Raw genomic sequence first — 24,587 nt, forward strand, 5'->3', positions numbered from 1 at the left:
AAAAAAAAAAAAAAAAAGAGCAAATTAAATCCAAAGTAAGAACAAATATGAGCAAAAACAATGATTAAAAACAGGAAATCAACTGGCCTCTACCTTAGGCTAACTAAGACAAAAAGAGGAAGGACTCCTATGACAAATATCAAAAATGAAACAGATCTTATAGTCGTTAAAGGCATTAAGAAAAAAAAGTAACACTATGAACAATCTATGACCAAAATTTGAAAGCCTGGATAAAATGGACCAATTCCTTGAAAGAAGCTTCCAAAACCCACACAAGAAGAGACAGGCAATCTGAATAGGCTTCTATCTATTAAAGAAATTGAATCAATAATCAATAGCCTTCCAAATCAGAAAACACCAGGCCCAGATGTGTTCACTGATGAATGCTACTAAACACTTAAAGAAAAAAATCACACCAAATCTTTACAATTTCTTTGAGAAGATAGAAGCATAGAATACTTAGAAGAATACTTTAGATTAGAAGAATATTTTCTAATTTATTGTATGAAGCCAGTAACACCCTAATGCCAAAATCAAAAACATAAATAAAGAAAACTGAAGATCAATATCTCTCATGAACATACATGCAAAAATCCTCAACCAAATGTTACCAAATCAAATATAATAATGTACGAAAATAATTATAAACTAGCAGTATTTATCCTAGGTATGCAAGGCTTGTTAAACATTTGAAAATCCATTAATATAATCCATCACATCAACAGGCTAAACTAAAGAAGAAAGATTAGAAGAAAATATCAATAGATATTTATATTTTTCAAAAAGCATTTGAAAAAATTCAACACCTATTTGTGATAAAAAAAAAAAAAACTCTCAGTAAACTAGAATAGAGGAAGGGGACCTTCCTCAACTTGACAAAGAAAATCTACAACAAAGCTAACATCATACTTTATAGTGAGAGTGAGAATCTTAAAACTTTCCCACTAACATTTATGAACAAGGCAAAAATATCTCTCCTCTCATTATTGCTTTTCGATATCCTACTGAAAGTCACAGGCTTGGCACCTGTCGTTCAGTGCTGACCACATGCACCAGGGCTGGTGGGTTCCAGGCCTGCTAAACAACAATGACAACTACAACAAAAAAGTAACCAGGCATTGTGATGGGCGTCTATATTCCCAGCTACCTAGGAGGCTAAGGCAAGAGAATCACTTGAGCCCAAGAGTTTGAGGTGCAGTGAGCTGTGACGTCATGCCACGGCACTCTACCCGGGGTGACAGCTTGAGACTCTGTCTCAAAAAAAAGGATATAGAAGATATAGATAAAGAAGAAATGAACTGTCTTTGCTCACAGAAGGCATGATCATCTAAGTAGAAAATCCAAAATAATCAAATAAAAAGAAAACTGGAATAAATAAGCAATTATAGCAAGGATGCAGGATATGAGGTTAACACAAAGTCAACTGCCTTCCTATATAGCAGAAATGAACAGGTAGAATTTGAAATTAAATACGAAATGCCATTTATATTGGCACCCCTAAAAATGAAATACATAGTTATAAATCCAACAAAATATAGGGTATGTATAAGATCTATATGAGAAAAATTCACACACACATGGAATATTTTCAGAAACTGACAATGAACTAATCTATAAAGCAAATCTCAATAGACTGCATAAAATCAGCACATATGGTCCACATATTCTGGCCTCAGTGAAATAAAATTAGAATCCGGTGAAGTGCTTAGAATAGTGCCATGCACTGGCAATAAGTAATCAAGACAAATTCCCTGTATTCATGAAGCTTTATTCTGGTAGGGTATACACAGAGAAAAGAATTAAATGAGCAGATATTTAATATGATGTCAGCTAACAATGCTATAGAATAATAAAGCAGAGTAAGTGGCTAGAGGCTTAAAGGGCCCTACCCACTGAGTACGGGCACCGCCCATATCTGGCTACTTTTGGAGATGGAGTCTCGCTGTTGCTAAAGCTGGTCTTGAACTCATGAGCTCAAGCAATCCATCCACTTCAGCTTCTCAGAGTGCTAGGATTACAGGCATGAGCCACCATGCCTAGCACCCTTGATATACCTTTTTAAAAGAAAAAAAAAAATCCAAGAATAATTGCAGGCCCAGAAAATCTGGGCCAAGAAATTGTCACACCTATATTATCGCTAACAGTGACACTTGCTTTATCTTAAATATATCACACCTGATTCTTCCTCTGTGTCACTGCTCCATCAACATGCCTTCCCCTACCATCACTACCTCTCAGAATCCTATCTATTGTTTAGGACTGTACTGATACAAATTTTGTATACCCCCTCAGAGTCTCTTGACTATTTCTTTCCTTCCAAAAAATGCTGACATCTCTGGTATTTAAGGACAATCAGTCACTTGACTGGAAATGTGAGGCCCTCTGGCTCAAGTCACATCTGTGCTAGGATGAAACACCACATCACAGGATATGCAATCTAGTATTCCAAGTGAAAACGTAAGGGAACAGATGATGCAACCTGAAAGCACAGGGAGTTAACTCCTTTGGAGTTAACTACTGAGACACAAGTGGCAAAAAGAAGGCAAGCAGGTAAATTTCCTTTCTTTCCTTTTTCCAATGCATGGAAATATTCCTGCCAAGCAACCCACTGTTGTCTCTCTCCCATACTTTAAATGATAGCCAGCAAAATAACACACTGCTTTGTTTTGCCTCACTTTAATTTGTCTTCCTTCTCACAACCCTGGGTCTATTCTCCCCAAGGTAGGTATCAGCATTTCAGCCCTTGTTCCAGATTCAGTTTTCTAGAGGCCTAAGTTTAGGAAAATACCCCTTTCTATCATCTAATTCCTAACTACCATTCCCACTACCATCAACAAATTAGACAGGCTCTCCTACATCTCTGCCCTTCTGTTCCTCTTTTGACACTATATTCTACAGTTGAACATTCAAGTTTCAAGAGTCAAACAAGTTTATAATTTAGATATCTGATTTGCCTGTATTACCCACTGTAGTAACCACAGACATTTATTAAAACTGGTAGGTTGGACTTGATTGAATCTTTGGGTTTATATGTGTCTGACTTTTTCAAATGTTTTTGATTTATATCTTTCTAAAATGGACTTACAATTTCCTGATTTCACAAACTAAGAATATTGTTAATGATTCATGATTATATTAGACATCAATTACTAGGTTGTGTCTAATCCTCAGCATAAAAGGAGAACCCATCTGGGAGCAGTATTCTTAAGACTTCGGCCATGAATGGGGATGTAAATTTATAAAATTAAAATCTGTCCTTTAATCCTCAATTTAAAATCCTTCAATGGCTCTGCATTGCTCCTGGAAAAGAGTCTAAAATCCTATTAGACACTTCGCCATCTGGCCCTGCCAATGCTTCAGCAGCCTTAGCAAATGCTCAAGCCAACTTTGTACCATCTTTTCCTCTTCTACATAGTTCTTTGTTCATAGTAAATGCTCAATAAATGTATGTTGATTCTTAAAACACTATCCTTAACGTAAAGATTAAAATTCTCTAGTGAGACTCATTCATTAATCCAAAAATCAATTATTGAGTTCTAGCTATAAACTCTGTGCTATACTCCATGCTGTGAGAAATATAAAGATTCATAAGGCAGGGCCAGATTTCATAGTGCTTACAAGAATAAGGTTAGAGAGATTTTTAGAAGTATATAAGCAAGTATAAGAGATGGTAGAAAGGGAACCTAGCCCTTGTCACTTTATTAAAGAATTATTTACAGTTATAAGTTGTTACTAATGAAGACATTCACCCGACCATAACAAACATCTCTCCCAACATATGATCACTCTAAAGTATAAGTTCACAAAATTAACAATACTATTAATTAAAACCAGAAACATTAGTTACAAATTTTTTCTTTTACCATTACAATTAATGATAATACAAATATGTTACCTTCGTACAGTGGTCAGACCTCAAATCTCCAGAGCAGAGCTGCAAATTCTATCTAAGGAATATAGTTAAAGAAAATCCATTTGAAAATTTATATACTTGATTTCATAGAAGACAAACAGGCAGGCACAGGCCTATGAAATCACAATGGCATATAAAGTGAAGAATTGGGTAGGATAGTGGGAGTTTCTTCTGATTCAAAGAATCTGTACCCTCTTTGAGGCTTTAGTGAATTAGACAGAAGTATGCTTTCCGTGGTGGAGACAAAAGGGAAAAATAAAACTGGACAACACACAAGTCTGGGCCATTTCAGCTTGTCCTAAATAACCTTTAGTGCTATAATCTTCAGCACTATGTTACTATTTTTCTGCCTTATCTGGAGATGAGAAAATCAAGGCTTAGAAAGGCCAAATAACCTGCCCAATGTTGTGCAGTCCGTAAGTACTGACTTAGGCCTGTTTGACTCTATAAACCACTATTTCCATCTAAATCTGTTTGTCTGCAGAAACTTTTGCATTAATCACTATTGTCTCCTGCCTTCTTATATTCCCATGACAACTAGAGCTGGGCTGATTACTTACTTATGCGCTGATTACTTACTTAATGGTTTATAAAGAGAACAACCACATTTACTAACAGAAGGTTAAGTGAAATTTGGCTTCCTCTATGCCCACTCCTGAGATTCTCTTGAAGGGCAGGAACTGTTGGATGCCTACCCTATGACTATTCTCCTCTTCTCCCTTGCCACCAGAACCTCATAAGTCTCCGGGAGGTTGTGTGCATCTCAGACTTGGTATGTGATGGCAGTGGAGGAAGTAGGCAATGAATGTAGAAGAAGGATATAACTGCTGATATAAGTACAAAACTGCTCAATGTACAAAGCTGTAAACCATAATCCCTGGGGTCATCTGTTCTACAGACTGAAATTATTTGTATCATTACCGGACAAAAGTATTCAAGTTTATCTCTGCCTCTATGAATGATAAAATAGCCCAGACAATAGAAAATTAAGTCCAGCACTGCAATATGAGAATATCCAGTAATCTCTTTTGCCTTTTCCACGTTCTGTGAAATTTTTCTAATACCATTGAGACATAAGGAAAGTGAGATGGAAACTCATAGGAAATACTTTCCTACTCTTACAAAAGACCAAAAAAGGAGGGTGACACATGCCATATGGCCCTTTTACCTTTTCTGGAGTCTGGTTACTACTGCAGGAAGGCACAATATGTGGTAGTGTTGCAGCCACCCTGACAATCACAAGAGGACAAGCCAACCACACCGAGAATGGTAGAATAAAGACAGAACTCAAACCCCAGAGGATATTATTTAGCTACCAAGTTAGCCAACTGTAGGACACCCCCCCTTGGAGACCTCTTATTAAGCAAAATAGTGAATTTACTTTACAGTTTAAGCTGCATCTGTTGAAAGTATCTCAAGTTGATTCACTTGGTTTCTATAGCTATTGATTCCAGGAAGCCAGAGAGTCTAAGGGTTTAGGATTTGGAATAGTGAGCTAGGAGTCTACCAGAAGACTGGGAAGATGTAAAACATTACAAAGAAACTTATCTCAAGACAGCTAGACAGGTAGAATATGAGTTATAAACAATAATACATTGAGTACAATGATAGCTCTCCCACATATAAATATATAAATAAGAAAATCAACACTAGCTATTTTAAGAATAAGGCATACAATATGTTAGAAAGCAGTCAGGAGAAGCCATTAGCTAGCACTGCAGTGATGGTAAATGATAAATTCCACACAATGGACCAGATATCAAGCTATTTGGTACATGTTTTTATAAAGTATAATTTATTGGCATTTTGCTCTTAGTAAGCAAAAATGGCTCCAACATAAAAGTCTTGTCATACAGTTGGCTAAGATCCATTCCTTAGAAATACATAAAAATCAATCAAGGTCAGGTGTGGTTACTGACAGCCTATAATCCTCCCACTCTGGGAGGCCGAGACTGGTGGACTGATTGAGCTCAGGAGTTCCAGACCAGCCTGAGCAAGAGTGAGACCCTATCTCTACGAAGAATACAAAAACTAGCCAGGCATTGTGGTACATGTCTGTAGCCCCCACTACTTGGGAGGCTGAAGCAAGGTGACAGCTTGAACCCAAGAATTTGAGATTGCTGTGAGCTATGATAGCATGGCACTCTACCAAGGGCAGTGGAGTGAGACTCTGTCTCAAAAAAAATCAAATTCTAGAAATAACAACAGGCAATACAGGTAGTTTATATAAAATCTTTCTTCCAAAAAGGTCAATGTAGTTCTCCATCTAGTAAGTAGTAGCTCATGAGTCCCATGCCATATTTGTATAAGTGGTGGTCCCTCTCATTTCTATGCTTCATGACAACCAAGCGACCTGGTTAAGAACCAGTGACAGTCTGTAGTCAAATTTGTGATAAAACTCCTATCCCTATCACCCCATTAGGTCATTCTCCCCCAGGTTCCGTGGCCCATGCTAAGGTAAAGAGCAGTCTGTGGAGGTGCAGAGAGCAGGTATTTCTCAGGTCCCAGCCAATGGTAAGATTGTGGAGAAGTGTGACAATTCAAACTTCATTTGCCCGTAAGCCCTTACCTGAATAGTTTCTGAAACCTTTTCTGTGTGTCTGTCCTTCATCTGGTAGGTTCTCAGGGAAGATCACAAACTCATCTTGCCAAAGGTGCTGGCAAAACCAATGGTTCCCGACACATGGCCCAGGTAGACTCTTAATGCTGATCTCTGCCATATGGCCCATGCCCTGCGCTCTGAGGTACCTGCTGACTTTCCTCATTTGTGTCATATCCCCTCACTCCCAAGGTCAGTCCTCTGTATTGAGCTAAGTCAAGTTCTCCTCAAATCATTTACTATTGCCAACACATCAAGGAGTAAGCATACATCCAGCATGGAGGTGGAGTAGGCTTGAAAAAGTGACCATAGGACATCCTCAAAAAGTGGGAAGATGAAAGCAAGAGACTACAGTAACACAAAACACTACAACTTCTCTCTGCTTTTCCATCTTCAAACCTAGGGTAGGACACCTTCTTCCTTAGTCATATGTATTGACCTGAACTTCCAAGTATGTCCCTCCCCTGGAAGCCCCACTACATTAAAATGAGCTCTTCAGGCCACTTTTGGGGAGTATTTCAGACATTACCACAATACTTCATCCAAACTGGCTGGGAAATGTGTGGGTTGCTAGGTGATGAGGAAGCCATCTCAGGGTAAGTGGACCAGCCCTATTCTCCCTTCCACTGTGAAGTCCCTAAATTAGGAAGGTCTCAAGACCACTAGCAGATGGGCTCTCTGTAGAAAGGCTGTTCTGTCCTTTATCCTATGAAATTGAGGTTAATTGAACTCAACAAGAATGAGTGCAACATTCTCAAGATAGCTTTTAGTGTGAACTGTGAATATCCTCAGTTTTTAGTATCATTAATTATGTGTTTATGCCATATGCTATAGATTTAAATAAACCAAATTAAAATAAGTACAGGAAAGCTCCAATAGAGTAAGCAAAATCATTTTTTCTATAACTTTATTCTTCTTATTTTTTCCAGGTTCTTATTTATCTCTTCTGCTGCTGCACTGTATTAGTCAGAGAAAAAGAACTAATATATGATTCATTATAAAGAATTGGCTCGCACAAGTATGGAAGCTAAGAAATTGTATGATCTGTTGTTTATAAGCTTGAGGTGCAGGAGAACTGGTGGTGAATTTCAGTACTAGTCTGAAGGAATGAGAACCAAGGGGGCCAGTGGTATAAATTCCAGTCAGAGGGCAGGAGAAGATAAAAGGAGATATTCCAGTTCAAGCTGTAAGAGAGGGAGAGGGGAACAAACTCCCCCCTTCTGTTGCCTTGTTCTATTCAAGCCATCAATGACTGGATGATGCCCACCCACACTGAGGAGGGCAATCTACTTCACAGACTCCACTGATTCAAATGCTAATCTCACCTGGAAACACCTCACAGACTCACCCAGAAACAATGTTTAATCTGGGCATCCTAGCCCACTCAAATTGACACATAAAATTAACCACCCCATGCACTAAAATGTTCTGCAAAGCATTTCGAACAGAGGAGCCAAACCTAGCCTCTTCCTATGGACTGTTTCCAGGGTAATCTTCTTAATACATATGTAAGCAAAGGCTGTAATTTGCAAAATACACTTTAATGTATACTATAGACCACACAAGGAGAAAGCTGGGGTAATGCTTTGTAGATAGACCTATTTTTATTAGCTATAGTTTGAATGATTTTAAAGCTAAGTGAAACATTGTGGTAGACTGTATTCTTGTTCCCTTTCGGAGGAATAGGCATCCCTATGTCTCAGGCAGCAGGCTTAGTCATGTGACTTGCTGTGGTCAATGGCATGTGAACAGACAGGGTAATTTCCAGGTCTGAGCAGAAACTTTAGGAGCCATTGAGTATTTCTGGTGACCTCGGACCTTTCTCTCTACCAGAGAGAGTCCCAGATAAAAACTGATCCTTCATTTTGGGTGCTAACTGATCCTTCATTTGGGGTGCAGGGAGGAGAACTTCTTCAGTTTGGGTGCTGGGATGAGAAGACATGTAAAGCTGACTTGCAGATGACCTACAACTGCCAACACACGATATGACCAAGATATGACTGCTGCTATAAGCCAATGACATAGCTGGTTTTGTTAAAACAGCATGACTCCCTTCCACAGGAATGAGTTCTAGTGCTACATTCTCACAGTACCTTTTACAGAACTGTGAATATTCCTACCTGTTTAACATCATCTTAAGTGTCTATGCCATATGCTGAAAAACACAGTTTGGGTTTTAAAAACAGATATTTAAGATACACAAGTTTATTTTTTAAAGGAGATCCATCCTATACTAAATTAAATATTAAAGACTAACAGAAGCAAAATGTACATTGTATATTTATGATGAGACATAACTTACATCACTTCTCCATTTAAAAACTACTGGAAATTAGATCAAACCAAGACACCTTCTTCCCCTTCCCCACCCCAACTTCCCAGATATATAAGAAAAATTTCAATAGGACATTAATAATAGTGCTAAAAATGATAGTTATACAAACGAAAGGATTTTTTTCAAAAATCCCTGAAAGAATGCAGGAAGAGAAACCCCAAACCTACAACATACTTAGAAGAGAATCATCCCTCTACTCAAGGTAGCCACCAGCTCAATGATGCACACTGCATGGCTTTTATCATTTCCCTGTCTCACTCTTCCCTTAGGAAGACTTCTGCTTCCTAAGCTTACCACCTAACTAAGCTGCTTGTATTCCAAGCTTTGTCTTGGAGCTCTGACATCAGAGGAACCCAAACAAAGACAAAATCTGAAGTTTCCTCAACATCCAGGGCCTCAATTCAGAATTCCTTTTCTCAATTTCCCCTCTCTCCCTTCATTCTCTATCTCATTTAATTAAACTCAGTGCCATTGTTTCAAACTTGTCTTTTCAACTTCACCTTGACCTACAAAACCTCAGGTTTATCTCTGACCTTCCATCACATCTCATATATTCACTTAATTTCATGTTCCCTCATTTCACCTTATCAAGTGCGTTCTCATCCTTCCACATTCTGCCCTCTGCTGCCAACATGGATATTACCATAAAAGGTTCCTGATTGATAACCCAACTACCCTTCTCCATCTGTATAATTTATCATCTAATCTTCCCAAAGCAAGCTCTGGGCACTGTTGGGGGTCCTACTATGGCCCTAAAACAAAAAACACAAAAGACTGAGTTAGTCCCACTCCCTGAAGAAATTCTTACCAAAAGACCCTAAGTCACCAAAGCCCTCGGGCAAGCTGTGGAATTTTCCCACTTGCTAGGGCCCCATATGAGAGGGGTCTCTAACTGCCCCCAGGCTCCAACGCCATTTTCACCCTGCCTGGTCAGGTCACTGATCCTTTCATAAACCTGGATTGAACCTCTCCTCTCCCCGTCTTGTGTCTGGGTACCACTGTTTCAGCCTTTCAGTTATATTTAGCTTCACTATGTTACAAAATAAAGCCCTCTAGATCTCAGCCAACTTTTGCCGACAACTTTATTCATGTATCCCAAGTCTTCTTAACAGCACCACTCGCCATTCATTCTGAAAGTCTCATGTTTTCCCACTTCTGTTCCTTTGCTCACTCTATTCCCTAAGCCTGGAAAACTCTAACTCATCTTTCAATATATTCAAAACCTTCCTTAGGTCAAATGCTACTTCTTCCAAGACGTAGCCATCACTGATTGCCCCAAATGGAAATATTATCCCTCTTCTGTTCTCCTAGAGCATTTAAATTGTACTTTTCTTGGCACTCTAATCATTTGTTTTAAGTTAGTGTGTAACTTACATTAGATACATAAATGTTAAACTTCATAAATTTTTACACACATTCTCAATATTGTTATTGTCCACCTAGATCAAGATGATAGACCATTCTTCTGCATCTGGCTTCTTTCACCCTACATAGTATCTCTGAAATTCAGTCTGGTCATATATAACAATTGTGTATTCTTTTTAAATTAGAAATAAGTAATTTTAAAAGTCTATATTATGACTATACCATAATTTATTTAATGATTTCACTATAGATGAACAATTTTTACTGCTTTGACTATTAAAAATAAGACTTCAGTGGAAATTTTTGACATCTTTTGTTAGGCATCAGCACTCACTCATTTCTACCCTCAGTAATAGAATTATTGGGTCACGGCTTAGAAAGTACTATCAAACATTCCTCCAAAGTATTTATAACAATGTACAATACACCCTATCTACAATATAAGAGAATTCCAGTTGCTCCACATCCTTGCCAATATGGTTCTTGTCAGAAATTTTTTCCTTACCCGCTGCCTGTGCTCTCATTTCTATATTGAATTGTAACCACAAACAATATCATTACATAGAGCTTAACAGTTTGCAAACTTTTAAAATAGATAATATATCAATGCATATTTCCTATAGACCTATAAGGTAAGCAGAGAGAGTCCCGTTCTTATTCTTATTTTATAGATGAGGAAACAAAGACTCAATGAGGTTCATCAACCTGCCCAAGGTCATGAATCTATTATACAGTAGAGATACCAAATTCTGTACATCTACCATGTTACAAAGCTTATAGTTAGGGGAGTACATGTTTTATCTCTGCAACTTTCTAACAACTCTTTGAGGTTGGCATTTATTTATTTTTTAAATGAAACTCCTTCCTTCCTTCTCTTTCTTTCTTTCATTTTTTGAGACAAGAGTCTCACTCTGTCCCCTTGGGTTGACATTGCTCAACCATAATTCACAGCAACTTCAAACTCGGCTCAAGAGATCCTTTTTGCCTCAGCCTCCCTAGTAGCTGGAACTACAGGAACCTGTCATGATGGCTGGCTAATTTTTTCTACTTTTAGTAGAGCTAGGGTCTTGCTCTAGCTTGGGCTCATTTTGAACTCCTGAGCTCAAGCAATACACCCAAGTTGGCCTCCCAGAGTTCTAGGATTATAGCCACTGTGCCCAGCCATTGACACTTATTTATGTACTTATTTATTTGAGACAGAGTCTCACTTTGTTGCCCTGGGTAGAGTGCCGTGGCATCATAGCTTACAGCAACCTCAAACTCTTGGGCTTACGTGATCCTCTTGTCTCACCCTCCCCAAGTAACTGAGACTATAGGTACCTGCCACAATGCCCAGCTATTTTTTGGAGATGGAGTCTTGCTCTTTCTCAGGCAGGCCTCAAACTCCTGAGTTCAGGTAATCCATCCACCTCAGCCTCTCAGAGTGCTCACTAGTAGTGAGCTACTGTGTCTGTCCCTGATACTTATTTTTAATCTATCACGATTTAATGAATGAATAAATTAAAACATAAAAGCAAAATTTCTTCATACATAAAAACTTTACAATAATTGGTTATAATAACATAATGAATAAGAGGCACCATCATTTTTTATGTGAATCACAAAAGATGGTATTTCAGATCCATAAATATCCAGATAGTCTCATTTAATGATTTTCTTTGAAAATGACAGGATTTGGCTCGGCGCCTGTGGCTCAAGCGGCTAAGGCGCCAGCCACATGCACCTAAGGTGGCAGGTTTGAATCCCCAGCCTGGGCCTGCCAAACAACAATGATGGCTGCAACCAAAAAATGGCCAGGCGTTGTGGCGGGCGCCTGTAGTCCTAGCTACTTGGGAGGCTGAGACAGGAGACTCGCTTGAGCCCAGGAGTTGGAGGTTGCTGTGAGCATGATGCCATGGCACTCTACCCAGGGGGATAGCTTGAGGCTCTGTCTCAAAAAAAAAAAAAAAGAAAATGACAGGATTTAAAAAATATATATTCATCTCCTTGAAGGGTTATTTTGAACTTGCTATTTTAACTTTCACTAAGCAGTCTCAAATTTATCAAAAATATTTGGGTCCTTAAATCAACCATACTTCAGATTTTATATTTTGTACATAGATCAGAGTTCACGTGTTTGTTTGTTTTGTTTTGTTTTCTTATATATAAGCTAATAAAATGCCAAGAAGTAGTAAAGAAAATAAAAGAAATACTAATACAACAGTATGTACACAGAAGTCTAATATTTAACAGCTTTGGGTAGTTTATTAAAAGATTTGATTTTTTTTTACCATTGCTAAGGATAGTTTGACATCATTCAATAGATGGTTGTAAGTTGTCGATAAATCAGTAACCATCTGTATCATAGGGCATATGTTTCAGAAGATACATGGAGAATTGCAGAATAATCTGATTACTTTTTATGTTGTCAGAAACCACAAATGGCACATTTAGGCAATCTGACATTCATGAATAGCTAGACCTTGGCCCTATAAATAATTATTTTTGTTCCCACTCCAAAGTGAAAGCTACTATAGTCCCTCAGAGTACCTACTTTGCCTTTGTATGTTTATCTTTTCAAATGTGTTCATTGAGTCTATATAACATTCAACAGCTAAAACTTCTTACTTTTGGTGTATGGAAAACTCACAAAGAGTTTTAAGGCCAGGTGCAGTGGCTCACACCTGTAATCCTAGCACTCTGAGAGGCTGAGGCCAATGGATTGCCTGAGCTCAGGAGTTTGAGATCAGCCTGAGCTAGAGAGAGATTCCATCACTAAAAAAATAGCCGGGTGTTATAGTGGGCACCTGTAATCCCAGCTACTTGGGGAAGCTGAGGCAAGAGCATCACTTGAGCCTAAGAGTTCCAGGTTGCTGTAAGCTATGATGTCACAGCACTCTAACATGGGTGACAGAATGAGACTCTTTCTCAAAAAATAAAAAGTTTTAAAATACATTTTTTGAGGCAGAGGTTATAAATGTCAATCATAGATAACTGAAAACTCATAAAAATACTTTGCTCTTCTTTATCAGATATGTCATGTCAAAACTGACTTTTTGTCTGAATATTTATCTGAGGCCATAGAATATGGTCTGCCTTAATTACTCAGTTCATTTGGGATATATACCTAGCTAAATGTACACCAGCACATTCTAAGTTGACCATGCAGTTCATTTGTAGCATAGTAAGGTATTTATAACTCAAGACTGCTACTTATAAAATACAACAAATTCACATTGTGCTAAAGGCATCTGAGAATCTCTCCTAAGACACAAGAGATGATCCAATGGAAGAAAATGTGTTTAATCCAAGTTTCTCTCATATATTCCAGTCCTGCTGCATTTCTAGAACAACAACTAAAATAGCCATGCAAGTTAATCCTCTGGATATAATAATTCAGCAGTTTCCTCAAGAAAAAACATATTATAAATGTTTAGCTATAGCCATTTACCCTTTTAGACTTCTTTCCTTTTAAGTTCTACTAAAAAAAAAACTTTGAGTTCAGACATGACTATGAAAAACATATTCTTTCCCCAGTAGCAAGTGAACATACCTCTCGTGCATGTAGTCAACTCCCAGCAGCAGCTGGATAAACCATTCTATTATTTGATTTTCTGAAAAGGTTTTTCCAGCTTCCTTATATTCCTGAATTTTACGGTCCAGATCTCGGCCCTAAAACAAAATAGTATAATAGATTCTTTTTGATTAAGATTTTAAAATCAAGCTCTTTTAACAACAGTTAATACAAAGCAATCACCATATATCATAAGAAAGTGAGGACACACTGTCACTCTATAACTATTACTAACAAAGACTCTCTCCTATACCAAACTCTAGTTAGGCTTCTTTAAATCATCTCAACTAGGGCTTAATTTTGACCTATAAAAACTTGAACAAATAATAATATAGTTTCTAACAGCTCAAGGCTACATCCCTAAGATGATGCTAGCTCCCTTAAAGTACCTTCCTGATAAAACTCAAAACTGCTAAAAAGAATGTACTGTTTGTTTTAATCAAGTCCTGAGGATAGGGCTCCTGTCTCCCAGCCTCTATGGAAGGTTAGGAATCTCATTTTGATAAGCACCCGTTAGCAAAACCAGCTGGGTTTCACACAGACTAACCCACACTTCCTGATTTTTGTAATTTTTCACATCCCTGACTCTGCTCTGGCCCCTGCTATAGCCCGTCCCTAATCCCTCATTCTCCTTGAACACCTAGACACCTCTGCACTAATCTGTGATTTTGGAAATGGAAGAACAGAACAGGCTTAGAGAGGCTACTCTCACTGTTCTCCAGAATTGTTGGCCTTCTGACAAAGTGTGGTGGACATATTCCCATCTCTGCATATTGGTTGACAGTGACAGGCAGCTGGACCCTCTTCGTCTCGTAACACAAGCTCCCCAGTGCTCAGAGATGACTGAGTTCTCCTTTCCTCTATTTCTCAGACATACAGCACTGTTGATTTATGAGAAATCCCAAGCATTTCATCAATCTCCTTCCTATCACTCACTGGTGATAAGTAAAATGTTACTACATTGTACCAATACATGTTACTAAGGCCCCAAACTAACCATGATCACAAATGATGAACATCTAAAATTGCCTGGCCATGTCTGATATAATACCCCTTCTGACTATGCTTGTGTTGATAAATTTTAATTGTCACAGAAATGAAAACATTAAATGTTAAATTCTCTTAGAGAATCCTTATAACCTGATTCCCTTTTACTGTAAAATGCTGAAAAATTAGAGATGATTTGAGAAGTATTCTTCTGAAGAAAAGGACGGGTTAAATGTAACTGTGTTTGGTCTTTGCAGGATGCAAAACAGGCTCCATACAGAGTAGAAGAGGTACTTGCCAGGTCCATGGGGAGTACAAGTGGAAAATGAAACATGAAGTTATTCAGAGACTCTTCATAACGGAGTTGTCATTATACGCAAATGAAAAGCATTTATAGGCAATGAGACAATCAAAGAGAAATTACTTCTAATCAAACAACATGAGGTTGACTAACTCACTTGGAATGTTTATTTCCTTTCAGTGCAATTTACAAATATTTGCTGAGCATCTCCTCCCTTCCATATGTTAGGGCCATAACATGTCAGAAGTATAGCAAACATTCATTTGCAGCCTCGCTCAAGAACAATTTCCTGCTAGATATGTTGGGCCAAGGAGATCAAACCTTGCTGGAATTCAAAAATACAGTGAATTGAATGTCAAAAAGCCCTTGTTTCCGTCTCACTCTCCAAACTTTTGTAGGATTCTCTTTTGAATCTATTGGACTCTCATAATGTTTCTGTGAGATGCGTTCTTTGACAATAGCTCACCATAACATCTTTTTTTTTTTTTTTTTTTGAGACAGAGTCTCACTTTGTTGCCCTTGGCAGAGTGTCATGGCATCACAGCTCACAGCAACCTCAAACTCCTGGGCTCAAGTGATCCTCTTGCTTCAGCCTTCCCAGTAGCTGAAACTACAGGCGCCTACCACAATACGCAGCTATTTTTAGGGGTCTAGTTCTTGCTCAGGCTGGTCTTGAACTCCTGAGCACAGGCAATTCACCCTCCTCGGCCTCCCAGAGTGCTAGGGTTATAGGCATGAGCCACCATGCCCAGCCCACTATAACATCTTATGTAGTAGAGATGGAAGCCCTTCAGATGAAATGTGACCTGTAAATATACAGTTGACCATTGGACAACATGGATCTGACCTGCGCAGGTCCATTTATAACCAGATTTTTATCAACCTAACACAGATCAAAAATGCAGTATTCACAGGACTGGAAGCCCATGTACATGGAAAGCTGACTTTTCCTATGTAGTTTATGAGAATTCTGCAGGGCCAACTGCAGGATTTGAGTACAAGTTGATTTTGGTACGCACAAAGGGTCCTGGAACCAATCCCTCAAGTATAACAAGAAACTACTATGCATATTTTTCTAGTGTCAGTTTTCATTTCTATCCATGAGGACTGTAGCAAAGCTTTTTCTCATATAAGAAAAGAAAGTTAGAAGGAGACCATCTTTCAATAACTCCTTTAATTTCTTTGATATGGTAAAATATTTCCAGTCCCTGAAAGGTCATTATCTACACTTTCACATCTTTACTGGATAGCTTCAGATAAGGAGACAAAAAGGTGGGGGGGGGGAGAAGAATGGAGGAAGAGGAAAGAAGGAAAAGAAAAAGAAAATTTGCCTTAAAGAAATACAAAGCTATCTGCTAGATTCATAGATTAACCCAAAGTTTATTATTTTAGAAAGTCCATACATGTATATAAGCACAATTGTTTCTATGAATATGGCCTTTGTTGAATGAACTTAAATTTGGTTGGAGGGTGGCTCTATACCTTGAATTCCTACTGCAACATAGTTTATCCTGCAAACAAACTAAAATCTAAGAGCACAACAAACCACTGAGTTCAACCAATCACAGGCCAGCAAATCATCACAAAATGTCCCAGTAAGGAAGATGCCCACCTGCAGTCAATCGGGTGATGTCTCTAGTCTCTTATACCAGGCCTACAAAAGCTAGCTACTCCTGCTGCTGGGCAGAGTTCTCTGAACATCCTCTGGTTCTGAGTTTTCCCTGATTCATGAGTCACTTTTTGACTCAAATAAACTCTGCTAAATTTAATTTGCCTAAAACTTTTCTTTTAACAATTTGGCATCAGTGTGGGATCCCTAGGAGTGTCTGTGCAAAGGTACCAGCCAAGGCCTATTGTGCCCACTCATCTCTTATAGCAACTGGAGGTCATGAGCAATTTCCCTTTTGGATTTAAGCTCCATAGATTTGTTTATTTGAGCAACTTTTACTCAACTAGGTAGAGGTTTGGATTTGATCTGATAATTAATTGGATTGGATCCAGTTGGAAGTCTCAGGCAAGTACCTTTTGAAAATAGGTTCCTCTGAATCTAGGGAATCTGGGACTCCAGGAGTCTGGGCCTCGACTTTCTGGGATACTGGCTAAATTTATGTTTAAAAATTATGGGCCCAGGGTGGCACCTGTGGCTCAAAGGAGTAGGGCGCTGGCCCCAGATACCGGAGACGATGGGTTCAAACCCAGCCCCAGCCAAAAACTGCAAAAAAAAAAATTATGGGCCCAGACGTGTATTTTTTAAAAAATGAATTAGCTTTATTAAGACCAACTCAGAATTACAGCAGCCACAGTGGTGAAGTTTTAACCTAGATAAAATGATTCATTTTTAAGGCACATTATAAAAGAAAGCATTAGTCCCCACAGTCAGCTCACGCCTGAAATCCTAGCACTCTGGGACACCTGAGGAGGGTGAATGGCTTGAGCTAATCAGTTCGAGACCAGCCTAAGTAAAAGCAAGACCCTGTCTCTACTAAAAATGAAAAAACTGAGGCAAAAGGATCATTTGAGCCCAAGAGTTGGAGGTTGCTGTGAGCTATGATATCATGGCATTCTACCCAGGGAAACAGCTTGAGACTGTTTAAAAAAGGAAAGAAAGGATCCAAGATGACACAAAAGCAACAGGATGCATTCTTTCACGGTACACAGAGGTATCAAAAGATTAAATGAAAGAATCCCTCTTTAAAAGATTCCTTAGACAGGCAAATGAAAAAGACTTAAGTCCTTCTACCAGTATTAGTCAACTCAAAAGCTTTATCCATCTGGGTGGGTAATCTTGTTCTACTGGCCAAAAAAACAATTTGCCTAAAAGTGAATTTTGTATTACTGCACCTGGCATGTGGCTCCATTTTTAAAATGAAAACTATAAAATCTGTTTTTGTGTACATGTTTATGTATGTCAAAATGTATGTCATATACATGTGACATTTTTCTACTTTTTTATGGTATTGCCAAAATTGTAAAAGAGATTTATTTTTTAAAAATTTAGTGTGTATTCTTTAAACTCTGAGAAACAAACCTAAAATGTTTTCCAAGTACACAAAATCTAGGATAATGTTTGGTGAATAAAACCTAGTAAAGTGTGTGGGCTTGATTAAAGCAGGAGTGTCTTCAGAGCTGTTAGCAGTAAGTGTAATACAGATGGAAACCTCTTACCTAGGTTTATTTAGTAAAATAAGTTCACATTATCTCTATATTATAAAACTTGTCAGCAAGAATAATACGTTAAAAAGATGGCTAGCTATTTAATGTCTCATGTTCACAAGCATTCCAAGCATAATTATGAACAAAAAACTTAATAAAAGATAAAATTCCCATGTGAAGACTATCCCCCTACTATGCCAGAAGGTTTTAACATTCTTATCACAAAGGATGAAAAATTGAGGCTAAGGGAAATCTGAACAAATAACAGTTTAATTCTCAGGCCTAGCCAAAACCAAGGCAAAACTAAAACAAAGCCAACACTAAGAGGATCAAGATAAAAGTTTGCCACCTTTACAGTTTCTTATTACAGAGAGACTAAAGATAGTTGAGACTGTTAGTAAACATTCTATGGCATCTTGAAAAATTCCATTATGAAAAAATACATGCTTCTAGATGTGAACTAAAATAAAATCTAAGGCTTCCCCCTAGCAACTGACTGACTAGACTCCCTCTTGGCTAAAGGGATTCCTAAAACTGAGTTGCTAGCCATGAGAAAGGAGATCAGACAAGCTTCATCATGCCCCTTCTCCTTCTTAGAGATGCCCTTAGTGACTCACTAACAGACCTAAGGCCATGCAAGACTTACCCGCAGGTGCTCAGTACACATAACAAACCATTTGTCCCGTACTTTGTCACCAATTAACAGACCCTTTATCTAAGCATTCCTTTTCACTGACTGCTGATCTAGACAAAGTCTACCTCTTTCAGACAAATGTCAGCTAAAGAATCTTTAAACCCACATACAGCCTGTGAGCTCCAGCTTGCAGATGTCCCACCTTTGGAGGCCAAACCAGTGTACGTTTTCCACATATTTATTCATGACCTTACTTGTAATTTCTCTTTCTCTAAAACTTATAAAACCAAACTGTAACCCCACCACCTTGAGCAGTTGCTCAAGATTTCTTGGGTGTGGCTCTGGGTCTCAATCCTCAAATTTGGCTCAGGATAAACATCTTTAAAATTATTTTACATGGGCAGCGCCTGTGCCTCAGTGCGTAGGGTGCCGGCCCCCATATACTGAGGATGGTAGGTTCAAACCTGGCCCCAGCCACACTGCAACAAAAAATGGCCAGGAATTGTGGCAGGTGCCTGTAGTCCCCGCTACTAGGGAGGCTGAGGCAAGAGAATCACCTAAGCCCAAGAGCTGGATGTTGCTGTGACACCACAGCACTCTACTGAGGGCAACACAGTGAGAATCTGTCTCAAAAAAAGAAAATAAATAAATAAAATAAAATTATTTTACAGAGGATGATTTCTTTTCTGTCAACACAGAAATTACGATTCATGGATACTGACTGCTGGTGTGACAGTACACAACAGCTTGCTTCCTGGTGAGAGCACATGTAACGAGAATAAGATGGAGTCACTCAAGCTAGGGCTGAGATGGCACAGCTGGTCTGGCTGGTTTAGGTCCTACATGACTTTTACCTCATATCTTCCATCTTCATTGTTTTGTAAATTTGACTCTAACCTAAAAGTGTATATCTAGAGTAATTTAAGGCAATTGATTTAGGAGATTAACTTTTGAATTGGAGGGTTGTTATATAGGTCATGGGTTATGTCAAATATTGTTTATTATGGGTTATGGTTTATGGTGATCACTGTTGTTTAAGATAAGTGTTAATTACTATTGTTTAAAATAAAAGTACGCTCTTGCTTTTAGCTTTTATGTGTAAAACTGTGATTCTGGAAATGGAAGAACAGAACAGAACAGTCTTGGAGAGGCTACTCTCACTGTTCTCCAGAATTGCTGCCCTTCTGACAAATGAAGTTTGGTGGACCTATCTCTGACTGGCTGACAGTCGCAGGTAACTGTACCCAATTTGTTCCATAACACTAGTGTTCACTAGAAATTAAGGTCACTACGAGTTAAAAATTCTAATATATGTAACTAAAATTACCAGAAGTACCAAGGAGAATAAAACTATATGCATGTATACAAACAAGGTAAAATGTGCTTTGGGTGAGGAAAGCAAAAGGATATGTTTCTGTTTTGTTAAAAGGAAAAGAGAAGAGTTTTTGTAGAAAGTAGAATGACCAGCTGTTCCAAAATGAGAAAGAGAAGTATAGGACAAAAACTGAAGAGCTGTAAGAGTTGAAGGAAGTTGTAGAAGAGGAACCTTGGAAAAGGAATGCTATATATGATAAATCTGGCTAAGATTAGAAAAGAAGTTTTCTAATTATAAGTTTTCTAAAAATTGAGCATTAATTTGAAATACACAGAAAGAAAATTAGAATTTGGTCCTGTTAAAACAAGTTTTTCTTGAAGTATTGAGCCATTTTCAACAGGAAACTATAAAAAGTAAAGTTTATCTTTTGAGTAATTAGTCTAAGAAAAAAGGTTCTGTGTTCAGTAAGATAATTTCTTGCTGTCTTTATTAGGCTTTTGATTACTTAAGAAAACTCAGTCCTCTCCCTTAAAAAAGCAAGGTTGCTCTATAACTATGTCACTTTCTTTGAAATCTTTTAATTATGACTTTGCTCAAATGAATGACTATTGTTTACAGTGACCTGTACTCCTATTTCAATCAAGCATTTTAAACCTTTTGATATTTTTTGAAAGCTTTACAGAATCAAATACTAAATTAAGACTTTCTGACCTTGAACTAACTTGGGGAATTTCAAGATGGACCTCTGGAATATCTCAAAGGAATTTTTTCCTCTCTTCTTATAAAAAGAGAGATTATAAACTAAATAGGCCTATTTGATGCATAAATTTGCATAGATGGGAAGCACTGTTAAATAAGTGATGCTGAGCCTTTTTAAGTTATATTGTATGGGTATGTTATTCCAAAAGTTGTATAAAATTCCTAGAAATATGATAGTCTTTGTAATGCACTATCAGTCATAACTATAGTTATCTTAAAATAGTGTATGTGCAGAAGTATCAAAATTTCTTTGACAATTGCACTATAATAAATTTTTATTAGATCTTTAACTATGCATGCCTATTTTAAGTCCTGTTAATTCTTTTACTCTGGTATGGCAAATAACTATAAGACTAAAATGTTTTATCTTTGAGTAGATGGAAAAAACTCTGACAAGTATAGGTTTATGATAACTTTAAGATCATATCATTGGATTGGATAAGAATCAGGACTCAAATAAAAGTACTAGTTCATAAAACTGACCACCCAACATGAAGCAAAACAAGAACTAATCAAATACCAAGGAAATTCTTTGGCAGGTTTTCATGCAAAGTCAGCCAGTACTGAAATTGTGAAGATAAACAATTTGAATGAACTCCATAAGATTTATTCAAGTCAAATAACCTATAATAATATGTTAAATAAACTGTACTATGCATCTGAATTGGGGAAACAAAACTGGTATTTAAAAGGATGTAAGTTTAGTGTTAAGTGTGGAATCATGGAGGGCCTAGATAGTCACCTCGTCCAGCCTGAGTCCATAAAGCCTCCATTATTAAAGGTCTGTACTCCCTATTCCATCACAGAAGAGATAAAATAATCCAAGTTATAATAAAAAATGATGAGGTAACTTCTAAAATTGCTAATATGGTTTACAATATAAAACGTATATCTGGTCTGTCAAAACCATAATCTTGATAAGACAATAAAAACCTCATATGGTACATTTCCAGCACCCACAGGATCATTCAGATACCTACAGATGGATTTTATTGTCGCCTTCAATAAATGTTTCCTTGTTGTATAGAAGCTTTCCTATCATTCAGGGAGGCTGATGCTGTAACAATAGGTAAAAAGGTTATTAGAAAATGTGTTTTCTTTGTGAGAAATGCCTGGTCAAAGTTCTCCTGGTAGAGATACTCATTCCACTGGACAAGTTATAAAGCAGTTAAATATGCATTATATTACAAACATAATGGCATTAGGTAAAGCAAACTGAAATCAATTGCATTGCCTTGGTCAAAGGTGTACTGACTGATGGCGGTTATCTACTTCCATAGGAAAATATGGATTGATTCCTTATGAAATAGTTACTGGAAGGCTTATGCCCTTAATAATACAACCTTGTGAATCTGACACTCTTAGAAATTCTGACATGGGGCTTGGCACTTATGCTCTGTGGCTAGGGCACCAGTCACATGCACTGAGGCTGGTTGGTTTGAACCCAGCCCAGGCCTGCTAAACAACAATGTCAACAACAACAAAAAAGGTGGGTGTTGTGGCAGATGCCTATAGTCCTAGCTACTTGAGAGGCTGAGGCAAGAGAATTGCTTATGCCCAAGAGTTTGAGGTTGCTGTGGGCTGTGATTTCATCGCACTCTACTGAGGACAACACAGTGAGACAAGAAAGAAAGAAAAGAAAAAGAAATTCTGACATGGTGACATGGGCCAGGCACAGTGGCTCACGCCTGTAATCTTAGCACTCTGGAAGGCTGAGGTGGATGGATCACCTCCTTGAGCTGAGGAGGTTGAGACCAACCTGAGCAAGAGCTAGACCCTGTCTCTATAAAATAGCCAGGCACTGTGGGAGAACCTGTAGTCCCAGCTCCTTGGGAGGCTGAGGCAAGAGGATCACGTAAGCCTAAGAGATTGAGGTTGTTGCAAGCTATGATGATGCCCTGGCACTCTACCCAGGGCAACAAAAAAAAAAAAAAAAGAAAAAGAAAAGAAATTCTGATATGACCTAGTATTTTAAAATTTTGATGCATTTTGCCAAAGTATATTTTCTCCAGGCAAAAGAAGCCTTTTGAAACCCTCCAGCTGATGACAACTAAATCTTTCACAACATAGAATCTGGAGATGAACTCTTTTGGAAACAACATCAGAGAAAGAGTACCCTTGAGCCCCTTTGGATGGGACCATATCAAGTTCTTCTCACCACACACACTGCAGCAACAATTCAGGGCCTTGAGTCTTGGATCCATACACATGCATCTCAACCCAAGTGGAGCCCTCTAGGCTCCTGAAACTATAAAGCCCATTGGAGACCTTAAGGTAAAGCTGCCCAGACAGAGATGTTTGGCCCCAGAAGCAGATGGCATCCTCGATGTGGACAGCTTTCCCAAGATCATGAGTCAAAACTTCTCTCCCCTGTCACCATGAAACCTATATCCCCTTTCCTGTTTTCTCAGTGTTTCTTTTCTGCTTATACATGGCAAGATAATGTGATAAGATTTCATAATCAGTAGCTTTTGCAGGGAACATGAATCTTGTATATGTCATGTTAAATCTAAATCCCTACATGATCATAGAGATAATGTAGTTTCAAGTGTGCATATTTGTTCAAATTGCACATCTGGTCTTTTCTATAGGGTTTGGTCTTTTTATTCACATATTCAGATTTCTTACTGAAATCTACTAGTAGGAAGGTAAGGGTTTTATAGTTAAATTATATCCAAGATTGGGTAAGAAAACAAAAGAAAAATAATTTGACATCTTGTAGACAAATTAATAATCCTAACCCTTTAATTGCTAGTATTCTCCAACCATGCAATGATTCAATACTGAAGCTTTATTAAATATTACTAGTGCTTCCTTACTGGTGACTCCTTGATGTACAATGTATCAATAAGGAACTGCTGTGTCCCTCTAGGATATATTTTTAGCTGTGAAGGATTTAACAATCAACCATATATATAGACAACTACATGTCTCAAAAAGTGGAAAATAAGGGGCCAATATGGATTAGAGACTCTAATGGTACCACTGTCACTCCATAACCAATTGGAAACTGGGAATTGGTCTACATCTCTTAATTTGCACAGTGAACTAAAGAGGAATTTTTTTCAGCAAGCTTAAATCTCTCTCAATGGGTACCTTTTGTAGAATACTCCTTCCCTGGCTTGGCACAAATGTAAATGAGGTTATGATGTGAAATCTGTTTCAAACGTTAGCTACTATGGCTGAGTCTACTGCAAAAGCTGTAGTTGTTAAGCAAACTTCTTTAAAATTTCTTGCTAACATTGTTTTACATAACAGGATTGCTCTGAGCTACCTGATGGCTGAAAAGAGGAAAGTGTGCACAATAGTCAACTCCTCTTACTGCACTTGGATAAATATGCTTGAGATAGTAGAAATTTGGTTGTAAGAAATCAACAATCGATTTGGTTTAAAACAAGTAGATGCCTCTTCTGACGTATTTTTTATTTGATTTTAATTGATTTGATTCATAGGGGTTCCTATTAAAAAATACACCTTAGTATTATCTTCCTACTAGCCATCATAATGGTCTCCCTGGTGTACTGTATTCTCTCAAGAGTCTGAAATACTTGTAGCCAGACATCTGTTGTATATCAGATGGTCTCACTACTGTTAGAATAATAAAAATACAAACAGTACGTAAAGAATCATTCAACTAACCTGATGCTGTGAAACGTGAATTCCACTTTGAGAA

General features: G+C 37.9%; 1 protein-coding gene across 4 annotated transcripts in view; it reads right to left on the reverse strand.

Annotated features, from left to right (window-relative positions):
* Nucleotides 1-24,587, reverse strand: part of NEK11 (NIMA related kinase 11) — a 277,385-nt gene that overhangs the window by 194,541 nt on the left and 58,257 nt on the right. For all 4 annotated transcript variants that reach the window (XM_003781704.2, XM_023512762.1, XM_012805223.2 and 1 more), the window contains one exon: nucleotides 13,745-13,863. In XM_003781704.2, the coding sequence (XP_003781752.1) occupies nucleotides 13,745-13,755 (11 nt within the window). In that variant the 5' untranslated portion in view covers nucleotides 13,756-13,863. The remainder of the gene's footprint in view (nucleotides 1-13,744; nucleotides 13,864-24,587) is intronic.

This window comes from Otolemur garnettii, unplaced genomic scaffold, assembly GCF_000181295.1.
Source record: "Otolemur garnettii isolate 467f Iridium unplaced genomic scaffold, OtoGar3 scaffold00002, whole genome shotgun sequence".
NCBI classification, from domain to species: Eukaryota; Metazoa; Chordata; class Mammalia; order Primates; family Galagidae; genus Otolemur; species Otolemur garnettii.